The following is a 20,181-nucleotide window of genomic DNA, read 5'->3' on the forward strand; positions in this document are numbered from 1 at the left end:
TTCTTTGTCTCCTCATTTTGGGAGCCTCCCTATGTGGGCTTCTATGTATTAGGTAGAGCTGCTATGTCTCCTGGTCTTGATAGAGAGGCCTCATGTAGTGTCCTGTTGGGCTCAGTGGCACAGCCTCCCCGTTCACCCAAGTTGGGCATTCCAGGTATGCACCCCTTATGGGCTGTATGCTCCTTTCCTTTGTAGTTGAGCCTTGATTGCTGTGGGCATATCAATGAAAGGGACTTACCCCCAGGCCAATTGGTTGTGAGGACTGGTCATGACCACCATGGAGGCTCTGCTTTGTAGGGACCAACTCCACAGAGCAGGACTCACTTTAGCGGGGCTCTGGTGCTCACTGAGTCTTCTCCCCCTCCCACCCTCCCTCCTTTTTATAAGAGTTTATTTGAGCCAAACTGATAGCATAAGTTGTAGAACAAGATCTCAGATGTTCCCAAGGATAACAGTTTTGCAGCTTCTTTTATGCACTTGAAATTAAGAAGGGTCTATAAGGAAAACTGGAGAAAATGAAGCGGGGATTCGATTATGTGATAGTTAATAAGATTATGTGCTCTCTTGAGGGTTAATGCCCCACTTCTGGCATTTCAAAGGTGTATCAATCTAGATGCACAAGAACAATGGGCAGGGATGCCTTAAACCTTTCACTAAAGAAGTTATAGGCCTGGGTTTTGACTACCCACCATGACTTGCCCAGTTAGGAATTTATGATCAGATCACCCTGTGAGGTTACTTTTCATAGAACCCTGTTTTTCTCTATGGTTGCCCCTTTTGGTCAGAAATTAATCAGAAGGATGTATTAATGACCAACTTTTTGGTTGGGCAGTATGGTCTTACAGCAGTAGGAAGGCTCATTCCTAGGAAGTCTCAGTATTGATATTGTCTTGTTGACCACTAGGGCTGGAGCAGTACTATAATCATGGGATTTGAGTCGAGGCAGAAAATTTCCCAAAAAGGAGGGGCTGGTAAATGGAAGGCAGCCAGGTCTTATGGTCTTCATTGTGAAAAAACACTCTGGATCATTTCTGTCCTATGAACTATCATGATCTAAGTTTTGCCTGCTTATCTTTCTGTACTTGGCATTTAGTATAACATTTACATGAGCCATGAAAGAGTATTAACAGGTATCTTATACATGTCCAATAATCATAAACAATTGGACTATATGGAAAAAAACAAAAGAACAAATATAACGATTATTAATGACTAATATCATTAGCAGACACATAAAGACAATCAAACAAAATGGATTCTGAGTTCAATAGCAATCTTTAGATATACAGGCCTTGCCGATGCCTTGCCGATGCATTTACCTTTGGTGTCATCAGCTCCTTATCCTCCAGACAGGGATAGATGTCCATTCACGGTTAGGCGTCTGATAAGATCCTTTCCAGTGAAGTTGGAGTGTGTCTTTTATTAGATGTCCTTTCTAATAAACAACACCTCCAGGTGGCTGTCAGTGATCTTTAAAGTTTTTGTCTCCTGGAGCTAACCAAATTAACCTGATGCAAAGTGGGAAACAGTGGGGTGCAATGGGACCTTCCTTGTACCTAGCACCATTCCTGGTTTATGGTCTTGGGTGGGCTTCTTCGGTTTACTACCAGCTACCAAGTAAATGTTGATGCCAAACCTTTTTAAGAGTTTATTTGAGCCAAACCTACAACACATGCAGAGGAGTAAGATCTCAAATGCACCCTGAGTGTGACCTTTGAGTGTGTCACTTGTGGTGGTAGTTGGGTGATTCTTCATCATGGTGTGAAACTGTCCACTGGGTGCAATGGCTCTGAGACCTCCCGGGAAGTGAAGGCCAAGGTCAGTCACTGAGTGTTCCCTGCCCAGGGCTACAGTGCCACCTGCAGGGGGCTGCTATTTGTGCTGGGCTTGGAAGTGCCTGGGAGAGGTCAAGCTGCAAACCAAGGTCAGCTGCCATTAGTGCCAGGTCTGGGGCCACTTAGCAAGAGGTATGAGGCTTGCCAAGGCCAGATGCTGCTTGTTTGAGAAATTTTTAGGAAAGTCTGCAACATGAGCCAATTCAAGTACTTTGTATGGAAAAGTCACTGGAAGCTGTTTACAAACCCCAGTCATCTTCACTTTTCTATTGTGGGAGACTAATTACTAGGCCAAGTCCTTCAACATTTGGGGGATGACAGAATGGAAATTCACAGATTAATTCCAGGGGCACTTTTAAGCATCTTTAAGACTTAAAAGTTAGAAGATCTTGATACAATTTTCAGGGAGATAATAACTTAAGTAAGATTATGCCTTCATGTATATCAGTAGGCAGATACATAAAAATTCTTTATTTACTGAAGAATATTTAGTGGGATAGCATGTATTACTCTATGTATAGTAATTGTAGACAGACAGTTTCCCTTTTAACCAACAGAGATGACCAAAAAAAGAAAGGGCAAAAGAGACACCTCGGTATTTTTTTTTTTTATCCTCATCTGAGGATATTTTTCCATTTTCTGTTCAGATAGAGTGGGAAGGAGAGAGAGGAAGAGAGAGAGAAACATCGACGTGAAAGGGACACATCGAGTGGTTGCCACCCACACAACCCAACCAGGGCCGGGGACAAACTGCAACTGAGATACATGCCCTTAGCGGGAACCGAACCCGGGTCTCTCTGGACCGCAGGCCGACGCTCTAACCGCTAAGCCAAACCGGCCTGGGCGCACCTCGGTATTTTTAAGGTGAGGGAAGAAGAGGGGGGGGGATACACACACACACACACACACACACACACACACACACGCACACACAAAGACTTATTTTATGAAAGCTAGAAAATTGTTTTCAAGGAGAAATCTATTATCTACAGTTACAATGTTTAGATATTTGGCAAGTGGAAAAAATAATTTTTTGGTGAAAATAGGAAAACAGATTGACATAAATGTACATTAGGGTAGTGACTTTCATTTCTTGTACATACACAGTGAAATAGTCTGGGCAATAAATTCTTGGAAAAGTAGGGTAGGATTGGATAAATGTCATAGTTTATGACTGAATACATATAAACAGGTAAAAACCCAAGATGGAGAGGTAATAATAACCACCTGATAAAGAGACTTAAAACCCTTTCACCCTACAAAAAAAAGATTGTGTTAGAGTTATAACTTCATATTATAGTTTGGTTTTTTTAAAAAAAATATTGGTTACATCTGTGGCTACTGGGTACATAAAATAAAGAATGGAATGCTTTTGTTCCCTCAATACAAAGAAGTGTCTATCATTTAAAATCTTAACTGTAAAAAAAAATGTTGATGCTTTGGATTCGGGAACTAATATGAAGATTATTGAAAAATATGACACTGCCACTATTTCTGCCATGGTGTCTTAAAAATAAAGAATAGTTGACAATAGAGAATTATAGAACTATTTCAAGACAGCTACCAAGCTAAGTTCAATTCTACAATGTTGGCAACATATCATGAGCCTTCAGACCTTTCTTTTATCGCCCAAATTCACTCTGTGATGTCTGTTTGACATCTAGATTCCAGGTTTTTCATGCCTTTATTTTCACTTACCTAAGCTTCACCCTTCACCCTCACAAGAATTTCTCTGTGAGGTCACTGCAGCCCACTTTGATTTTCTTTCTCCCCTTAATTTCTTCAGCACACATACTACTGTAAGACCTGTTCTTTGCTCTATCTGAGGCCAGAACAATTTGTTCTATTTCTTTATACACATTAGTTAGCAAGTGCTGGGTGATTAGTAAGTATTATAGAAAACAAGTTTAAAAGGAATTCAGAAGAACAAGCAATTAATAGTATGAAAATGGGTATTTGGAAGAAGTGGATCATGAACAGGAACCTAAACCAAAGACTAGGTCCCAGGGAAGATAACGAGAGGGCTAAGGCCCAAATGTATATTGCCTAGATACTGAGACTACAGGTGCCACTTAATATTGATTGAATGAACTAAGGAACAAATGTAGAGAGTAGCTTGGCCAAATTTATTGGACTGTCCCCTCCTTTTTTTAAAAATTTAATTTAGTGTGGTGACATTGGGCAATAAAATTATATAGGTTTTTTGTGTACAATTCTGTAATACATCATATTTTTGCACCGTTCCTTTTAAGTCATATATTCATCAACAATCTTTAGTTCTGGGGTACAAAGATGAAGATTTATTTTCAGGAACTCAAATTTTAGTGGGGCAGACAGAAATATAAAAATTCACTAACTGCAATAGGAAGTATGCACAGGGCCTATGAAAACACAGAAGAGGAAGCTGCGTAGAGGATTTGCATAGGATAGGCCAAATTCTCAAAGTCCTTGAATTCCATACTCAATTGTTTAAACATTGTTTTGGTTATCAATAAGACAAGACACTGTGACAGAACAAGTTTGTGAAAGTTTAGGACAGTACTGGTCCTTCCTAAGATTTTCTTGAGGAATTTAATACAAGATCTGAGAGTTTTCTTGGCCTGGCCCCATAATTATACTTCAGGTTCAACTGACAGCAAAAGTCAAGATATAACTAGAAGAGTCAGCCTTCTCTAGCTTGTTTGGAAGTACTATTTCAGAAGGTAACAACCCTTTAGTGTTAAAATTTTATGAATATCAAATTAAGATGCCCCAGTTAGTGAGGAGACCTAAAATACATACATAACTTGAAAACACAGTGTGCACTTTGAAGGTGATAATTGAGTATACTTAAAATCCAAAAGGAAGAACAAGAAAAAGAGTATTGGTTGAATTTTGTGAGTTTTCAAAGATCTATAATTAAACATAAGTGTTTTTGTCCCAAATTAATGTTTATTTCCAGTCACTTGATCCTTCAAAAATCACAAAGAAGAAAAGTATTACAAATTATTCTCCAACAACTGGAACTTGTCGATTGAGCCCATTTGCTTCTCCCACAAGCTCTAAAGAACATGAGCACATAAATGGACCATCAAATGGTTAGTTAAACATTCTTTTCCACTTACTGTAATATTTTTCTAGTTATTGGTTAAATCAAAATTTTGATTTAATAATATATGGATATTGCTGCAGCTGATTTTTCTCTTCTTTCTTAAAGAATTCCACATAGAAAAGGCTAGACGATAGGTATTACTTTGGAAATAAATGTAAACTTTCTAGGCACTTATTTTAAAATGCTACTGCAGACTTTGTTCCCTTACTATCCCATCCATTAAACAGAAATTATGGCCTGACTGCCTTCAGCTACTATCAATTATAATGGTTACAGATACACCTCTTAACAAGCTATCCATCATGTGCATAAATTAAAGGGCACATAATTCAGGTACCGCTGCACTATACAATTTAAGAATGATACTTCTAAATGTTATTTTTATACATGTTGTCCATTTAAGTTTATCCACATTTTGTGTATCTTTATATAGCTCCTTTTATTTATTATATTTCATTCCCTTTGTTTTCTTTACTATTTTAAATGCATTTGCAAACGGTTTCTAGAATTTTCCTTAATAGAAGAACTGAATTTGATATGACATTTTTTATTTTACAATATTGTTAGTTTTTGAACATACATATTTCTTCTCTGGTAGTTTATCGCTAAATAAACATTTAAAAGATATAGAAATCTGGATTTCATAGGTTTAATTTTTAATACTGGAAAAGGTTATGAATCAGTGACATGTCAAGTTTCTATAATATAAAATTTTAAGTAGGCTCAAATTTAATAAAATATATTTTAGATATGCTGTGATTAGCCTAATTCATATTTTATTGTTTCACATTTATTGAGTGCTAAGCATATACTAGAAGCTACACAGAAACAAAGAAGTCTTATCATTTTACCTAATTTGTTGTAATGAAACCCATAATGAGATCTTAAACTTTTGAAGGACTTTTATTTTACTTTAATCAAATACTTTTTATCTTAAAGCTATCACTATTAAGTTTGCTTTTACAAAAACGTATACATTTTCTTCAAGTTCTATAGTTCTGTCTTTTATACACTTGGTATATCTTACGTTTAAAAATAAAAATTAGTGCCTTAGAGATGGCACATTTCTATACTGAAATGTGAATAGATTTTAAGTGGATATGTATTCAATTTCCATATTGAAATTAAATATAGACTTAAGGGAACATTCCTTTTGCCCATAAAAAGATTGGTCACATGATTCCAGTTGACATTTAAGTGGATAATTATCACAGATTATAGTACTAAGTAAGCTCTTTTTTAAAAAGTCATATAGCAAGGGTTCCTGAGGAGCTGGTAGTATTCTATTTCTTAACCTATATTGTGATTACACTGGTTCAAACTATAATTAAACTGTACATAATGTGTTTTATGTACTATTTGATATATGTATGTCATATACAGAAGTGTCAAAGTAGGAGAATTCTTTTTTTTTTAATCCTCACCCAAGGATAATTTCCCATTGATTTTTAGATAGAATAGGCAGGGGGAAGGGAGGAAAAGAGAGAGAGAGAGACATCATTTGATTGCCTCCCACACAACCCCCACTGGAGCCAGGGATCGAACCCACAACCGAGGTACGTTTCCTTGACCAGGAATCGAACCAGTGATCCCTCAGTTCTTGGGCTGATGCTCTAACCTCTGAGCCAAACTGATGCTCAAAGTAGGAAAATTCTGTGTAGGCTCTTATATCAGATTATGTCATCTTACACATGTTTTGGAAATGAGAAAGCCTGACTCTTACGAAGTAATTTAAGTTCCAAATTAAGTCATAACTTCTGTTAACAATCCTCACCTTTTAAATATCATACAAAACATAAGGTACAATTTAAATAAGGACCTTTATCTAACATTTTCAAGGACATTTGAGGTAATACTCACTTCCCATCATAATACTCACTTCCAAACCTTATCATAACTTTAGGTTATGCATCATCTAATACCACCTGCCTAACCCTTCCCGAATTTACACTACTTTAGCCATTATTTCTTGCCACTCTGTAATCATGCTGAGCCCCTTTCCACCTCAAGGTCATCATACTTGCAGTTCTCTCAATCCTGGAATACCTTTTCTCCAGTTATTTATATATATATATATGTTCTATATACATCTGAACCATATAGTATGTGAACAGATGACTTAATAAATTTAAATCCATTTGTAGTGATAAAAAAAAAAAAAAAAAAAGATCTGATTCTAAGTCTTCCCTCTACTTACAGTCTGCACAGGCCAAAAATGGGGTGACTGATTCCAACTTTTACATTTTATTTATGTATTTATATGTGTATATATGTATATATATACATATATAACATTATATATATATATTTATGTGTGTCATTATATTGCTACCCTCCCTTACCCTTAGCAAATTTCTTCAAACTATCATATATTTTTCAGAGGAGAGGAAGAATGATATGTTTTTTTTTCTCTCCTTTACTCCCAAGAATGAATCAGACTTGTTTTTAAATAATTAAGGTAGAAGGATAAATAACAAATTTGCAATGTTAAAGTGAGTACTTACAAATTAGACACTAGATCTGTAGAAATCACCCAGATTGCAGCAGTGTAACATCACTGAGATATAAAGAGAATATGATAAAACATCATACTAAAAATTGCTGTTGTACAGATCATATTCTCTGACCAAAATTTCATGCAATTAGGAATCAATAATAAAAAGGCAATTCTCTAAAAATTTTAGCACACATGTTTGGAAATCAAGAAACTTCTGAATAATTCATTGATCAGAAAAATCATAATGGAAAGTATGAAATATTTATACATTGAATGATAATGAAAACATGTCAACACTTAGAGGAAAAATTTGTATCTAAATACTGCACTATATCAAAACAGTTTTTAGTGGAAAATGTATACTTACAATACATATATTTTAAAAGGAAGAATAATTGGCCTTGGCTGGTGTGGCTCAGTTGTTAGAGCATTGGCCCTCGCACCGGAGGGTCTCGTGTTCAATTTTCAATCAAAGGCACGGGTCTGGGTTGCACTTCATCCCTGGCCCTAGGTAGGGCATGTGCAGGGGGCAGTCAATCAGTGTGTCTCTCACACTGGTATTTCTCTCTCTCTCTCTCTCTCTCTCTGATTCTTTCTCTCTCTCCCACTTCCCCCTCCCTTCCACTCTCTAAAAAAATCAATGGAAAAAATAATCTCCGGTGAGGATTAACAAAAACAAAAAGAAAGAATAATTGAAAATAATGAGCCAATCATTCAACTCAGAAAGACAGAAAAAGGACAATAGAACAAACCTGAAAAAGTAGAAGAAAGAAAATAATGAAAGATACAAACAAATTATTAAATAGAAAACAAGGCAATAATAAAGAAAAGCAACAAAATTTAAAGCAGTTTCTTTGAAAAGACTGATCAGATGCTAGGCTCTGGCAAGACTTTTTTTTAAAATTTTTTTTTAAGTGGAAGATGGAACAGGTGATATGTATTTCAAAAGAGCTGTTGATTAATATCAATTTAGATATATGATGAGCAATTTGAGATGTGAGCCAAATGCTTTTTTTTTTCTTAAATATTTTTTATTGATTTTTTTTAGAGAGGTGGAAGGGAGAGAGAGATAGAAACATCGATGTGAAAGGGAAACATCCATCGGCTGCCTCCTGCATGCCCCCAACGGGGAACCAGCCCACAACCTGGACAGGTGCCCTGATCGGGAATCGAACTGGGGCCTCAGTCCACTGAGCCACACCGGCCAGGCTAGCCAAATACTGCTTAATGCAGTCCACAAACTAATTTGGATGAAAGATTTTAAAACTTACCACTCTGTTGCTGCTTCTCAAATATTAATGTTTTAGCAGATAAGAAGTAGTTCCAGTTTTCTCATTGATACCTTTCTATTCAATAATTTAGGTAATATTTTTAAAATATTATATTTTCTTCCATAGGACTCAGTAAAGGTATTTTGAATTTTAAAATTGCCATTAATATTGTAATTTTTTTCTTTATTAATTTTAGAGAGAGAGGAAAGGAGAGAAATAGAAACACTGATGAGAGAGAACATCAATTGGCCGCCTCCTGCATGCCCCCCACTGGGGATTGGGCCCACAACCTGGGCATGTACCCTGACCGAGAATCGAACTAGCAGCCTCTTGGTGCATGGGTTGAAGCTCAGCCACTGAGACACACCAGTTGGGCAACATTGTAATTTTTAATGAATCGATCCTCTAAAGAGGTTCTTCACTCTCCTACTTGTTTACTAATATTAATTTGGTTAACTAAAAGAATGACAGGATTCCACTTGCCTCATAGCTTGTAAGCTCAAACTTGATCTGGCAGACTGTTTTAAAAAAAAAGTTACTAACTAGTATGTGACACCTTACACAAATTATTTGAATCTCTCTAGGTCAGTCAAGGTTTTCCTCAAGTTACAACTTTTGGTTTGGAATCAAATGATGCCTGAGATATGTGTCCGCTATAAAGTATGTGTATCTAGTAGCAGCATGATAGTAGCCTAAACCTGTTTGAACTTTAGATTAATATAATAAATAAGCATCGCATCATGGCTGAGAGCACCTTCTTTGCAGCCAGGTGACTGGGCCTAGATCCTGACTGCCACCTACTAGCTATGGGGTCTGGGCTAAATTATGTGGCCATTCTGTGCCTTAATTTCCTCATCTGTAAAATGAGAATAAAAGTGACTACCTCGGAGTTGTATAGATTAATTAGTTCATATATGTAACATTTAAAACAGTGTCTAATCCTAAAAATGCTATATAATAGCCATTATCATCATCATCATTGGTTGTACTTCTAAATGTTATGATCTGTTGAAAGCTCTCTTCATTAGTTAGCGAAAGGGTTCCTTGGAGCCTTACTGGAAAGTCCAAATACAATTTTGAATGTAGTCCAGATTTAGTGATGGTATGTTTATTACCAGTGTTTGCAAAATTGCATTTAAAGGGAATCAAGTACACAACTGTTTATTACCTAGTGAGAAAAAGACCATATAGAATTCATAGCCCTTTAGCATATGTTAATTGCTAATAGAATGGAAAGAAAGTAATTTTTAAGTAACTGGAAGACTCTTAATATTATATTAGAGTCTACTCAACAGTCTTTGATACCTGTTCCAGGTGTTGTTCTTAGAGATATTAAAACTCCTCCTATTTAACAATTGGAAATACATGTTAAAAACGTAAGTCCTCCCATGAAAAGATTGAGATTGATGCTATTTCATAGGATGGGGTTTTACTAATCCTCTTAGAATAATAAAAATGTTTAGATAGGTATTGAATAACTGGTGAAAATTTAAATAAAGCATTCTTTTACTATTTCTCACCTAACATTCCTAACGTGCTAAAATGTGAAAATTAATTACAAGTTAAAAGAACAAAATAATTAAAATTTTTTTATTGATTGATTGATTTGAAAGAGAGAACAGGAGAGAAACATTGATTTTTGTTGTTGTTGTTGTTCCACTTACTTATGCATCATTAACTGATTCTTGTATGTTCCCTGACTGGAGATCAAACCCACAGCCTTGGCATATCAGGACAACGTTCTAACCAATTGAGCTACCCAGCCAGGGCAGGAACACAGTAATTTTAATGTTTAATTGAGGAGCTTTATTGAATACAGTCAGCATAGTACAAAATTAAGGAATAAAGGTTTAATGTGTACTGTGGATTTTCATTTGTGGTTTTCTACAAAACATACATTTCTAGCTTGATTTTTTTCTTTAGAGAGACAGATTTTAATAGAATTATTTCCTCAAAGTTCTCCAAAATAATAAATGTTACCTTTTTACTCTTCTATCCTTCATTAAAACAACTCTTAACCATATTCATTAATTCTGTTTGGAATGTAAGGATACAGACAAGTCAAATAATGAAAAGCTAAGCAAGAGAGAGTACTTTAGCAAAATGTCTAAATAACAAGTGTTTCTTTTTTGGCATTAAAGTCTATTTTGAGATGACAGCTTAGTTTTGAAATAATTTTTTTGAGCGAAGGCATAAGGTTCAAAGTAACAATGTGGAAATTATTATTAATCAGTTTCTAAACCTTCTTAATAAAATTATAAATACCAGAGCATAGAAAATACATTTTAAATAAGTTTTTTCCCTAGTAATAAAGCAAGTAAGTTTAATGGAATAAAAATTAAGTGAAGAAAAAAATGTAAACCAGCATTGGAAAGTCTGTTCCAGACAATATATTTATTAATATGTTAATAAATTACACTTGAACATTTAAAGAACTTGGTTTCATGTTATCTGTATATTTGATTTCATCTGGAAGTATTGGCGCCTCCTGTGGTATTATCCTACAGCTGTAAGGTTCAATACATGTAGATATAGAGCATTTGGCATGTGGCTCGTTGAATTGAGGTGTGCCATAAGTGTAAAATACACACCACAGAGCAAAGATTTAATGTGAGAAAAGAATACTAATTATCTCAATAATAATTTTATATTCTATGTGTTAAAATTATATTTGGGGTATATTGGGTTAAATGAAATATTAAAATTTATTTCACCTATTTTTCCTTTTTAAAACTTTTGCTAGTAGAAGATTTTAAATTACATTAAGTGGCTCACATTATATTTCTGTTGGAGAGTCAGAGAGTTTTTCACAATATATTGTATCAAACAATTTTTTAGAAAAATAATGAGAACGTTAAGTAAATAAGACTTCCTGTGCCAGTTGTCGAACAGATGGAACTACATAAAAATCAATAGTAGTGTGAGGTGGGGTGTTATCATTTATACATTTAAAAAATTTCTTATCTTTACTGTTTGTCATTAGTAGTAAAGAGTTTGGATTATTCATTCATTTGCTTGTTTATTCATTCAATAAACATTTATCAAAGGTCATATATGTAAGACACAGAAACTTTATGCTAATGTGTCCTCAGATACTTATTATACGTCAAATATTTTTAAAGTATATAGTGTATATTGTACTATCAAGTACTGTAGAACAAACAACTAAATGTTAGCTCATAAAACAATTATTTACTTGACACTAATAAATGTAAACATCATGTTCTACTAGAGCTATGAAATCAAAGTTACATTTTTAACCCCACACATATATGAAAGATAACTTAATTTCTCCAGTTTTCTCTTTATTATACTAAGCCCCAATAGAAAATTTTTTAAAAGGTTGGTTTTTTTTCTTCTATATAATGTCATCATGAATAAAAAATAGAATAGGAAATGAAAAAAACAAAAATAGGTATTGAAAAGTTATCCATAATAGTGAAATTTTTTTCCCATAGCAAATTTCATGGTACTTTGTTTCCTACTTCCCTTTCATTTGTCTACCGTTTTATTTAACATGTGGTGCTCTAAATTTTATTTAAAATTTGACAATTTTCCCCTTATGTTCTTTTTATTGCACATGTATAGGAAAGAGAAAAAAACTGAATCATCTCAGTTTAACCAAAAGAAAGGAATCTACAAAAGACGATGAGTAAGTTTGTTGTTTTTGAAATAATATACACATCTTTTAAAAGAAAAGCATCATATTTATTAGTGATAATTTAAGAGAAATTATTTCTTTGCAAAAAATAATAGTTTTACCTGAGTTGAATTATTATTTCTTAAAGAAGTAAAATATTTTGTGACATGTTTTACAGTGTTCATATGATGGTGATATATGATACTTTAATTTTCAAATTTTTTTATTGATTTTTTATTATTATTTTTTTTTAGAGGAGGAAGGGAGAGAGAGAAACAGTGATGTGAGAGAGATATCGATCGGCTGCCTCCTACACACCCCTCCACTGGGGATCGAGCCCGCAACCTGGGCATGCACCCTGGCCTGTAATTGAACCAGGACCTCTCAGTCCATGAGGTGACCCTCAATCCACTGAGCCACACCAGCCGGGCTGATACTTTAATTTTAATACTAATTGAGCCCAGTTTTCCTAGCCTGTACATAAGAGACCAGCTTAGGGTAAAACTGAGGAATACACTCATTTCAGATTTACATGGATAGAGAGGTAATATGTTGTCTGGAAACATAATACCTAACAAATTGCTGGTTCAAGAGCTAAGCACAGTGAAGCCAGCAGAGTAAGGGATCTGGAGGAACCTAGAAGGCTACATGCCAGCAGCCAAGCATTTTCATATTGGACTGCTAATGGTGCCTGAATGAGGTCATTATCTGCAGAAAGCTACTGCCTATATATTCTGGAAAGAATATTTATTCACTGAGGCTGGAAAAAATGAATTAAGGAGAACAGGGATTAAATTTTCAAAGCAGTTCATATATTCACCTCATTTACCCTTTCAGCTATTTCTTCTGTGTGCCAGACAATATGATGGATGGGTAGATGTGAGGAAAATGAAGTTTCTACCCATTGGGAGCTTATGGTCTTATGTTAATATACCTTCCCCAGCTTAGAAATGGGTTGTGGGTAAGGTTTCAAAATGTTTTTAAATCATTTGAATGGAACTCAGAATAAATTTTTCATATAGTGTTGTAATTTGTAGTTATACCCCCAGGTCAGGGCCACAAGTCCATTTTTTTCATACTGTAGTTTAAAAGATAGAAAGTGAATGCCATTTAGAGTACAATAGGGATGCAGGGAAGAGGGTCTCAAAGAAGTCTCTTTGGCCATCTTCATTTATCACTGTACCCCTTTATCTGCTTTTCCTAGCTGCTTTCCCTGCCCATGTTTCCCCCAAGCTCCAAATATTTTCATGTGCCCTGTCCCAAAATAGTTTTAGTGTAAATTACTACTCCTGTCTTCCCCTAATCAAAGTTCCCATTTCCTCAGTGAAACCTATCTCAACTAGATATTACGAGGAAAGCATTTTTTGGTTTAACTTATATTTTAAAATAAACAATATATGTATAGAGTAAAACAAAACAAAAACACCTCAAAGTGTACAAAAGGACATACAGTAAAAGGAAATGGTAGGTAACACTTTTTAAATCATATACATGCCTGTATTTGAAAGCAGATACCTGTTAAACCAAATGAATGTCTGATATAACAAACTTAGAAGTAAAAGCAGGCAGTGAAGGAGATGTGTTTGGACGATGTAAGCATGCCAGACTTACTTGTTGCTTCCCCCCTGATGAGCTCCACTTAGCTATTTTAACTTTTTATAATCTTTTCTTCTTCTTTCTTCTTCTGAACCCATCAATTTGTTTACAGCTCTAGATATTTTAAGAATAACTTTTGTGCCAGCTGTTTTCTGAAAACTCATGCTAGGAAGGTTGTGTTTGGCATGGCCTCGCTTAAGTAAGGATCCTGGAGAGAGATTTTAGGTTTAATTTAACTGGGTATCCAGAGCCAAGTCTAAATCTCAACCCAGCTAGGTCCACAAGCCACATGTGAATTTTCTAAATGTCCCAAGTTAGAAACTCCTCTGTTAAAGGTTGTATCTGAGCTGTATAGTTTCAAGCTGCCAACAAAGCCAGCCTCTTCCCACTCTGGTAGATACTCCTTTAATTCAGAAATCTGCCTTGTTAAATAAATGATTGGTTGTTGACATTGTTTCCCTTCTTTTTCGTTTATTCAGTTAGTAGATTGACACTGTTTTGCAGTGTTTTATGTTTTCAGCTTTTGTAACTGTAATATTTTTTTAAAGCTTATTTGGTTTACTGATAAGTATTTTTCAGTACCTAATGTTTTGTTACAGGGTACAAGATCAACACACAAAAGTTAGTTGTGTTTCTATGCACCTGCAGAACAGTTTGAAAAGGAAATTAAGGAAGCAATTCCATTTATATAGCATCTAAAAGAATAAAATACCTAGGAATAAATGTAACTAAAGAGGTGAAAGACTTGTATACTTGAAATTATAAAGCATTGCTGAAAGAAATTATGGAAGAGCTAAATAAATGAAAATACATTTTGTGTTTATGGGAAGGAACATTTAATATTGTTAAGATGTTAGTACCTCCACCCAACATGATCTACAGATTTATTGCAATCCCGGTCAAAATTCCATCATTTTTTCCAGAAATGGAAAAGCCTGTCCTCACATTCATATGAAACAGTATGGGTAGAGGCCTGATCGACTTGACTCAGTGGTTAGAGCATCAGTCTGTGGACCAAAGAGACAAGGGTTTGATTCTTGGTCAAGGGCATGTACCTGAGTTGCGGGTCCAGTCTGGACCCCGACCCTCACCTGGATGTGTGTCTCTTACGTCGATGTCTCTGTCTCTGTCTCTGTCTCTCTCTCTCTCTCCCCCCCCCCCCATCCCTCCCACCCTATCTTTAAAAAAAAAAAACAATGGAAGGATATTCTTGGGTGAGGATTTAAAAAAATGATATGGCCTTGGCCAATTTGGCTCAGCGGTAGAGCATCGGCCTGCGGTCCAGAGAGACCTGGGTTCAGTTCCCGCTAAGGGCATGTACCTCGGTTGCAGTTTGTCCCCCGCCCTGGTTGGGTCGTGCGGGTAGCAGCCACTCAATGTGTCCCTTTCATGTCGATGTTTCTCTCTCTCTCTCCCTCCCCACTCTATCTGAACAAAAAATGGAAAAATGTCCTCGGGTGAGGATAAAAAAAAAAAAATTGATAGGGATAGAGGTTAAGGACATTATGTTATGTGACATAAGTCAGAGAAAGACAAATACTGTATGATATCATTTATATGCAGAATCTTTTAAAAAAAAACTCGTAAAAACGGAGTATAGTAGTGGTTACTAGGGGATGGGACAGGGGGGATAGAATAGGTGTTGTTTAAGGGTACAAAACATACACCCTGGCCGGTTTGCTCAGTGGTTAGAGCGTTGGCCTGCGGTGCAGAGAGACCCGGGTTCGGTTCCCACTAAGGGCACGTACCTCAGTTGCAGTTTGTCCCCAGCCCTGGTTGGGGTCGAGTGGGTAGCAGCCAGTCAATGTGTCTCTCTCACATCAATGTTTCTTTCTCTCTCTCCCTCCCTCTCTCCCTCTCACTCTATTTGAAGATCAATACAAAAATGTCCTTGGGTAAGGTAAAAAAAGAAAAAAAAGAAAAAAGCAATAAAAAAAAAGGTACAAAACTTGCAACAAGTAACAAATAAGTTCTAAAGATCTAATGCATAGTGAATATAGACAACAATATTTGTTGTTATAATCTTCAGACTTGCTAAGATTATAAATTAGTTATTCTGTCCACTAAGAAGAAATAATTATGTAACACAATAGAAGTACTACTAATTATTACTACAATGGCAATCATATTACAGTATATAAATCTATCAAATTAACATGTTGTATACTTTAAATTTACATGTCAAATATATTTCAATATTTAACAAACCTATAAGCGACCCCAAATAGACCAAACAATTTTGAAAAAGAAGAACAAAGTTAGAGGGCTCACACTCCCTGATTTCAAAATTCACTACAAGGCTACAATAATTAAATTAGTATGGTACTGGCATAAGGATAGACATATAGATCAATGGAGTAGAATTGAGAGTCCAAAAATAAATTTATACATCTGTCTATGGCCAATTGATCTGAAACAACAGGATTTCTACATGCAAAAGAATAAAGTTAAAAGAAAACGAAACACTAACTTGAAAACATATATGCATCCCATGTTCATTGCAGCATTTACAGTAGCCAAGATATGGAAACAATGTATCTATTAATGGATGAATGAATAAAGAAAATGCAATGTATATAGGTATATATAAACACACACACACAATGGAATATTATTCAGACATAAAAATGAATAAAATCTTGTCATTTGCCACAATATGGATAGACTTTGAAGGCATTATGCTAAGTGAAATGTCAGACAAAAACAAAAACAAATAATTTCACTTATATGTGGAATCAAAAGCAAACCAACACATAGCCAAACTCATAGATAACAGAACAGATTGGTGGTTGCCAGAGATGGGGAGTATAGGGTAGAGAAAATGGGTAAAGGGGTCAAATGTACAAATTTCCAGGTATAAAATGAATCAGTCATGGGATGTAATGTACAACATGGTGACATTAGTTAATAATACTGTATTGCATATTTGGAAGTTGCTGAGAGAGCAAATCTTAAAAGTTCTCATCATAAGAAAAAAATTGTGTAACTCTGTATGGTGATAAGGTGGTACACTGATTGTGGCGGTCATTTTGCAGTATTTACAAATATCAAATCATGTTTATACCTTAAACTAATATAATTATGACGTGTCAATTATATCTCAATTAAAAGAACAGTAATACAAAAATAATACTTGGACCCTACCTCACACCAGATACAAACATTATTTCGTTATAAAAAGGAATGAAATTCTGGTACATGCTACAACATGAATCTTGAAAACATATAGTGAGTGAAATAAGCCATACACCAAAGGACAAATATTGTACAATTCCAGTTATATGCAGTATCTGGAACAGACAAGTTCAAAGAGACAGAAAGTAGATTAGAGATTATGAGAGGCTAACAGTTACTGCTTCATTTGACAGAGTTTCTGTTTGTGGAAACAGAAGTTTTGAAAATAGTGATCATAGTCGCATATCATTGTGAATGTATTAATGTCACGAAATTGTACACTTTAAAACAGTTAAAAATGCCCTGGCTGGTGTGGCTCAGTTGATTGGAGCATCATCGCGTGCACTGAAGGGTTATAGGTTTAACTGGTGAGGGCACATACCTAGGTTGCATGTTCAGTCCATGGTTAGGGAGAGTATGGGAGGCAACCAATCGATGTTTCTCTCTCTCGCATAAATTTTCTCTCTCTCTAAAATCAGTAAACACATATCATCAGTTGAGAATTGAAAAACATTCAAATGGTTGAAAAGACATTTTATATATATTTTGCCACAATAAGAAAAATTCTCTTAAAAATAAAAGAGCAGCTGAAGAAAACCTCCATGAGATCACTTTTGAGAATATAATGGAATAAATACCTAAACAAAGGAAAAAATTTTTGACAAGGAGTGTCAAATGTGTATTGTCCAGGTTTTTTTAAATTTAATCTGTTTTAAGAGAAAATGTTTTTTAAGTTAACTTTGATGTGCATAAGAATCATCTGGAAATGGATATTTCTAGGTCCCAAGTAGAGATACTCTTCATAAGTAGATCTGAAATACAGCCTACTTGCATTTTTAAGAGTCTTACCAAGGAATTCTGATCCTAGTGTTAAGTGAGTTACACTTTGGATTATATTGTGTAATGGTTACAAACATAGGTCAAAAACACCTAGGTTCAGTTCTGACTGTGCCCTTTATAATGCAGCCCTGAATAATTCATTTTTCTTCAGTTTTCATATCTATAAAATGGAAATAATACTACATTGTTGTTTTAAAGATAAAATAAGATATAGCTTGTAAAGTAACAAGTGTAGTACCTTGAAATTAGAAAGAACTAAAAAAAATGTTAGCAATATATTTTATTTTTATCCTGCTATTATCATCCAAAATAATCAATTTAGATAGAGTTAGATAATTAGAGGTTCATTGACCTATTTACCTTTTTCTGTAAAAAATATCTTACAGGTAGTGACTTTCAGCTATGTTTTAGTAATGGGATTAAGAGTTCATTATCACCCCGACCATTGTTTCTTAGTGGTTAGTGTTGGCCCATGGACCAAAGGACCGAGGGTTCGATTCCTGGTCAAGGACACGTACCTGGGTTGCAGGTTTGATTCTGGCCCTGGTCGGGTGCATGTGAGACCCCCTCCCCCAACCTTCCTCCCTTCCCCTCTTCCCTAAAAATTAATGGAAAAAATATCCTCAGGTGAGGATTAACAACAAAAAAGAGTTCATTTGTGGCCTTTGAGAGTATAGTATTAGTAGAGTGTAAAGCAGAAATATGAATATTAAGGTTTAATTTCAGTAAAGAGGAAGTAGAGGTAGGTTAGACCATTATTATGAGAGCAGTGGTTTGTGAAAAATAGAATATTTTATTATTATTATTATTACTACTATTATCATTATTATTTTTTACTCTTAACCCAAGGGTCTATTAGTGTTCTCAAATTGGTATTGTGGAGAAAGGAACAAGCCAACTACATCTTGTGAATGAAAAAGGGGCTCTGTAATAATGACTGGAAGTAATCTCATAGGTCGATCTGATCATAAATTCCTAATTGGGCTGGTCGTGGTATGTTATCGTGCCCCAGAACTACACATTCTCTAGTGAAAGATTTCTAAGCAGGCCCTGCCTCTTATTCTTGTGTATATAGATTGACACACCTTCGAACTGTCAGAAGCAGTCCTCTTTTTCAGACCCGCTGAAGGCAAAACACCCTTATCTATCCTGTACCTTGCTTTCTCCCACCTTCATGTAATCTTTTTATGTTTCCTCCTTGATTCCATATGTATAAAAGAAACAGCAAAAGTCATTCTCTGGGAATATTTGAGATCATGCTTCCCAACATGTCACCAGTTTGGCTCAAATAAATTCTTATAAAAATTCTCTGTAGATTAGGACATTTCTTAGATCTACAATCTTTTCTCCTGCCACTCAGTGGGAATGAGAAAAAGTGACACTCCAAAAGACAGGATGGTTGATAATATATGTTGTCTTGTAAAAGAATGAAAGAATGAAGGAGGGGTATTTATATCTCTAACCATTTTGTAAAATGTAAGGAAAAATAATAGAAAACTGAATGTAAAATCAAAAGAAGCTCTAAAAATAATTTGTGTTTAAATGCTTGATCTTGCCCTACTGGTGTGGCTCATTGGTTGAGCACTGACCCATGCACCAAGAGGTCGTCAGTTCGATTCCCAGTCAGGGCACATGCCCAGGTTGTGGGCCCGATCTCCAGTGGGGGGCATGCAGGAGGCGGCCATTCAGTGTTCCCTCTCATCGATGTTTCTATCTTTCTTCCTCTCCTTGCCTCTTTCTCTAAAATCAATAAAGAAAAAATTATTAAAAATAACTTTAAAAATAAAATAAAATAAATGCTTGATTTTGCTAAATATATTTTTCTTTATTCATAGATTAATGGTGTTGCTATCTAAAGTTGATAAATCATCAGAAGAAATCATGGAAATAATACAAAGTTTAAGTATTACACAGGTTTGCTTTTTTGCATATTATATCATTTTTTATGTAATTGTAAATGGGATTGTATTCTTAGTCTCCCTTTCTAATGGTTCATTATTGGTGTGTAGCAGTGTGTATTTGATTTCTGGATATTTATTTTGTATTCTACTTGACTGAATTCATTTCTCAGTTCTAGTAGTTTTTTGGTGGAAACTTTCAGGTTCTATGTATATAGTATCATATCGTCTGCAAATAATCACAGTTTTACTTCTTCCTGTCCAATTCGGATGCTTTTTATTTCTTGTCTGACTGCTGTGGCTGGGACTTCCAGTACTATGTTGAATAAGAGTGATGAA

The 20,181-nt window shown here is 35.2% G+C and overlaps 1 protein-coding gene across 11 annotated transcripts in view; it reads left to right on the forward strand.

Moving 5' to 3' along the window:
* LOC118626377 (integrin subunit beta 3 binding protein) overlaps positions 1–20,181 on the forward strand; it is a 65,240-nt gene that overhangs the window by 28,324 nt on the left and 16,735 nt on the right. For all 11 annotated transcript variants that reach the window (XM_036256002.1, XM_036256001.1, XM_036256003.1 and 8 more), the window contains 3 exons: positions 4,777–4,912; positions 12,283–12,346; positions 19,780–19,858. In XM_036256002.1, coding sequence (XP_036111895.1) covers positions 4,777–4,912; positions 12,283–12,346; positions 19,780–19,858 — 279 coding nt within the window. The remainder of the gene's footprint in view (positions 1–4,776; positions 4,913–12,282; positions 12,347–19,779; positions 19,859–20,181) is intronic.

The sequence above is a fragment of the Molossus molossus genome, unplaced genomic scaffold, assembly GCF_014108415.1.
Source record: "Molossus molossus isolate mMolMol1 unplaced genomic scaffold, mMolMol1.p scaffold_m16_p_12, whole genome shotgun sequence".
NCBI lineage: Eukaryota > Metazoa > Chordata > Mammalia > Chiroptera > Molossidae > Molossus > Molossus molossus.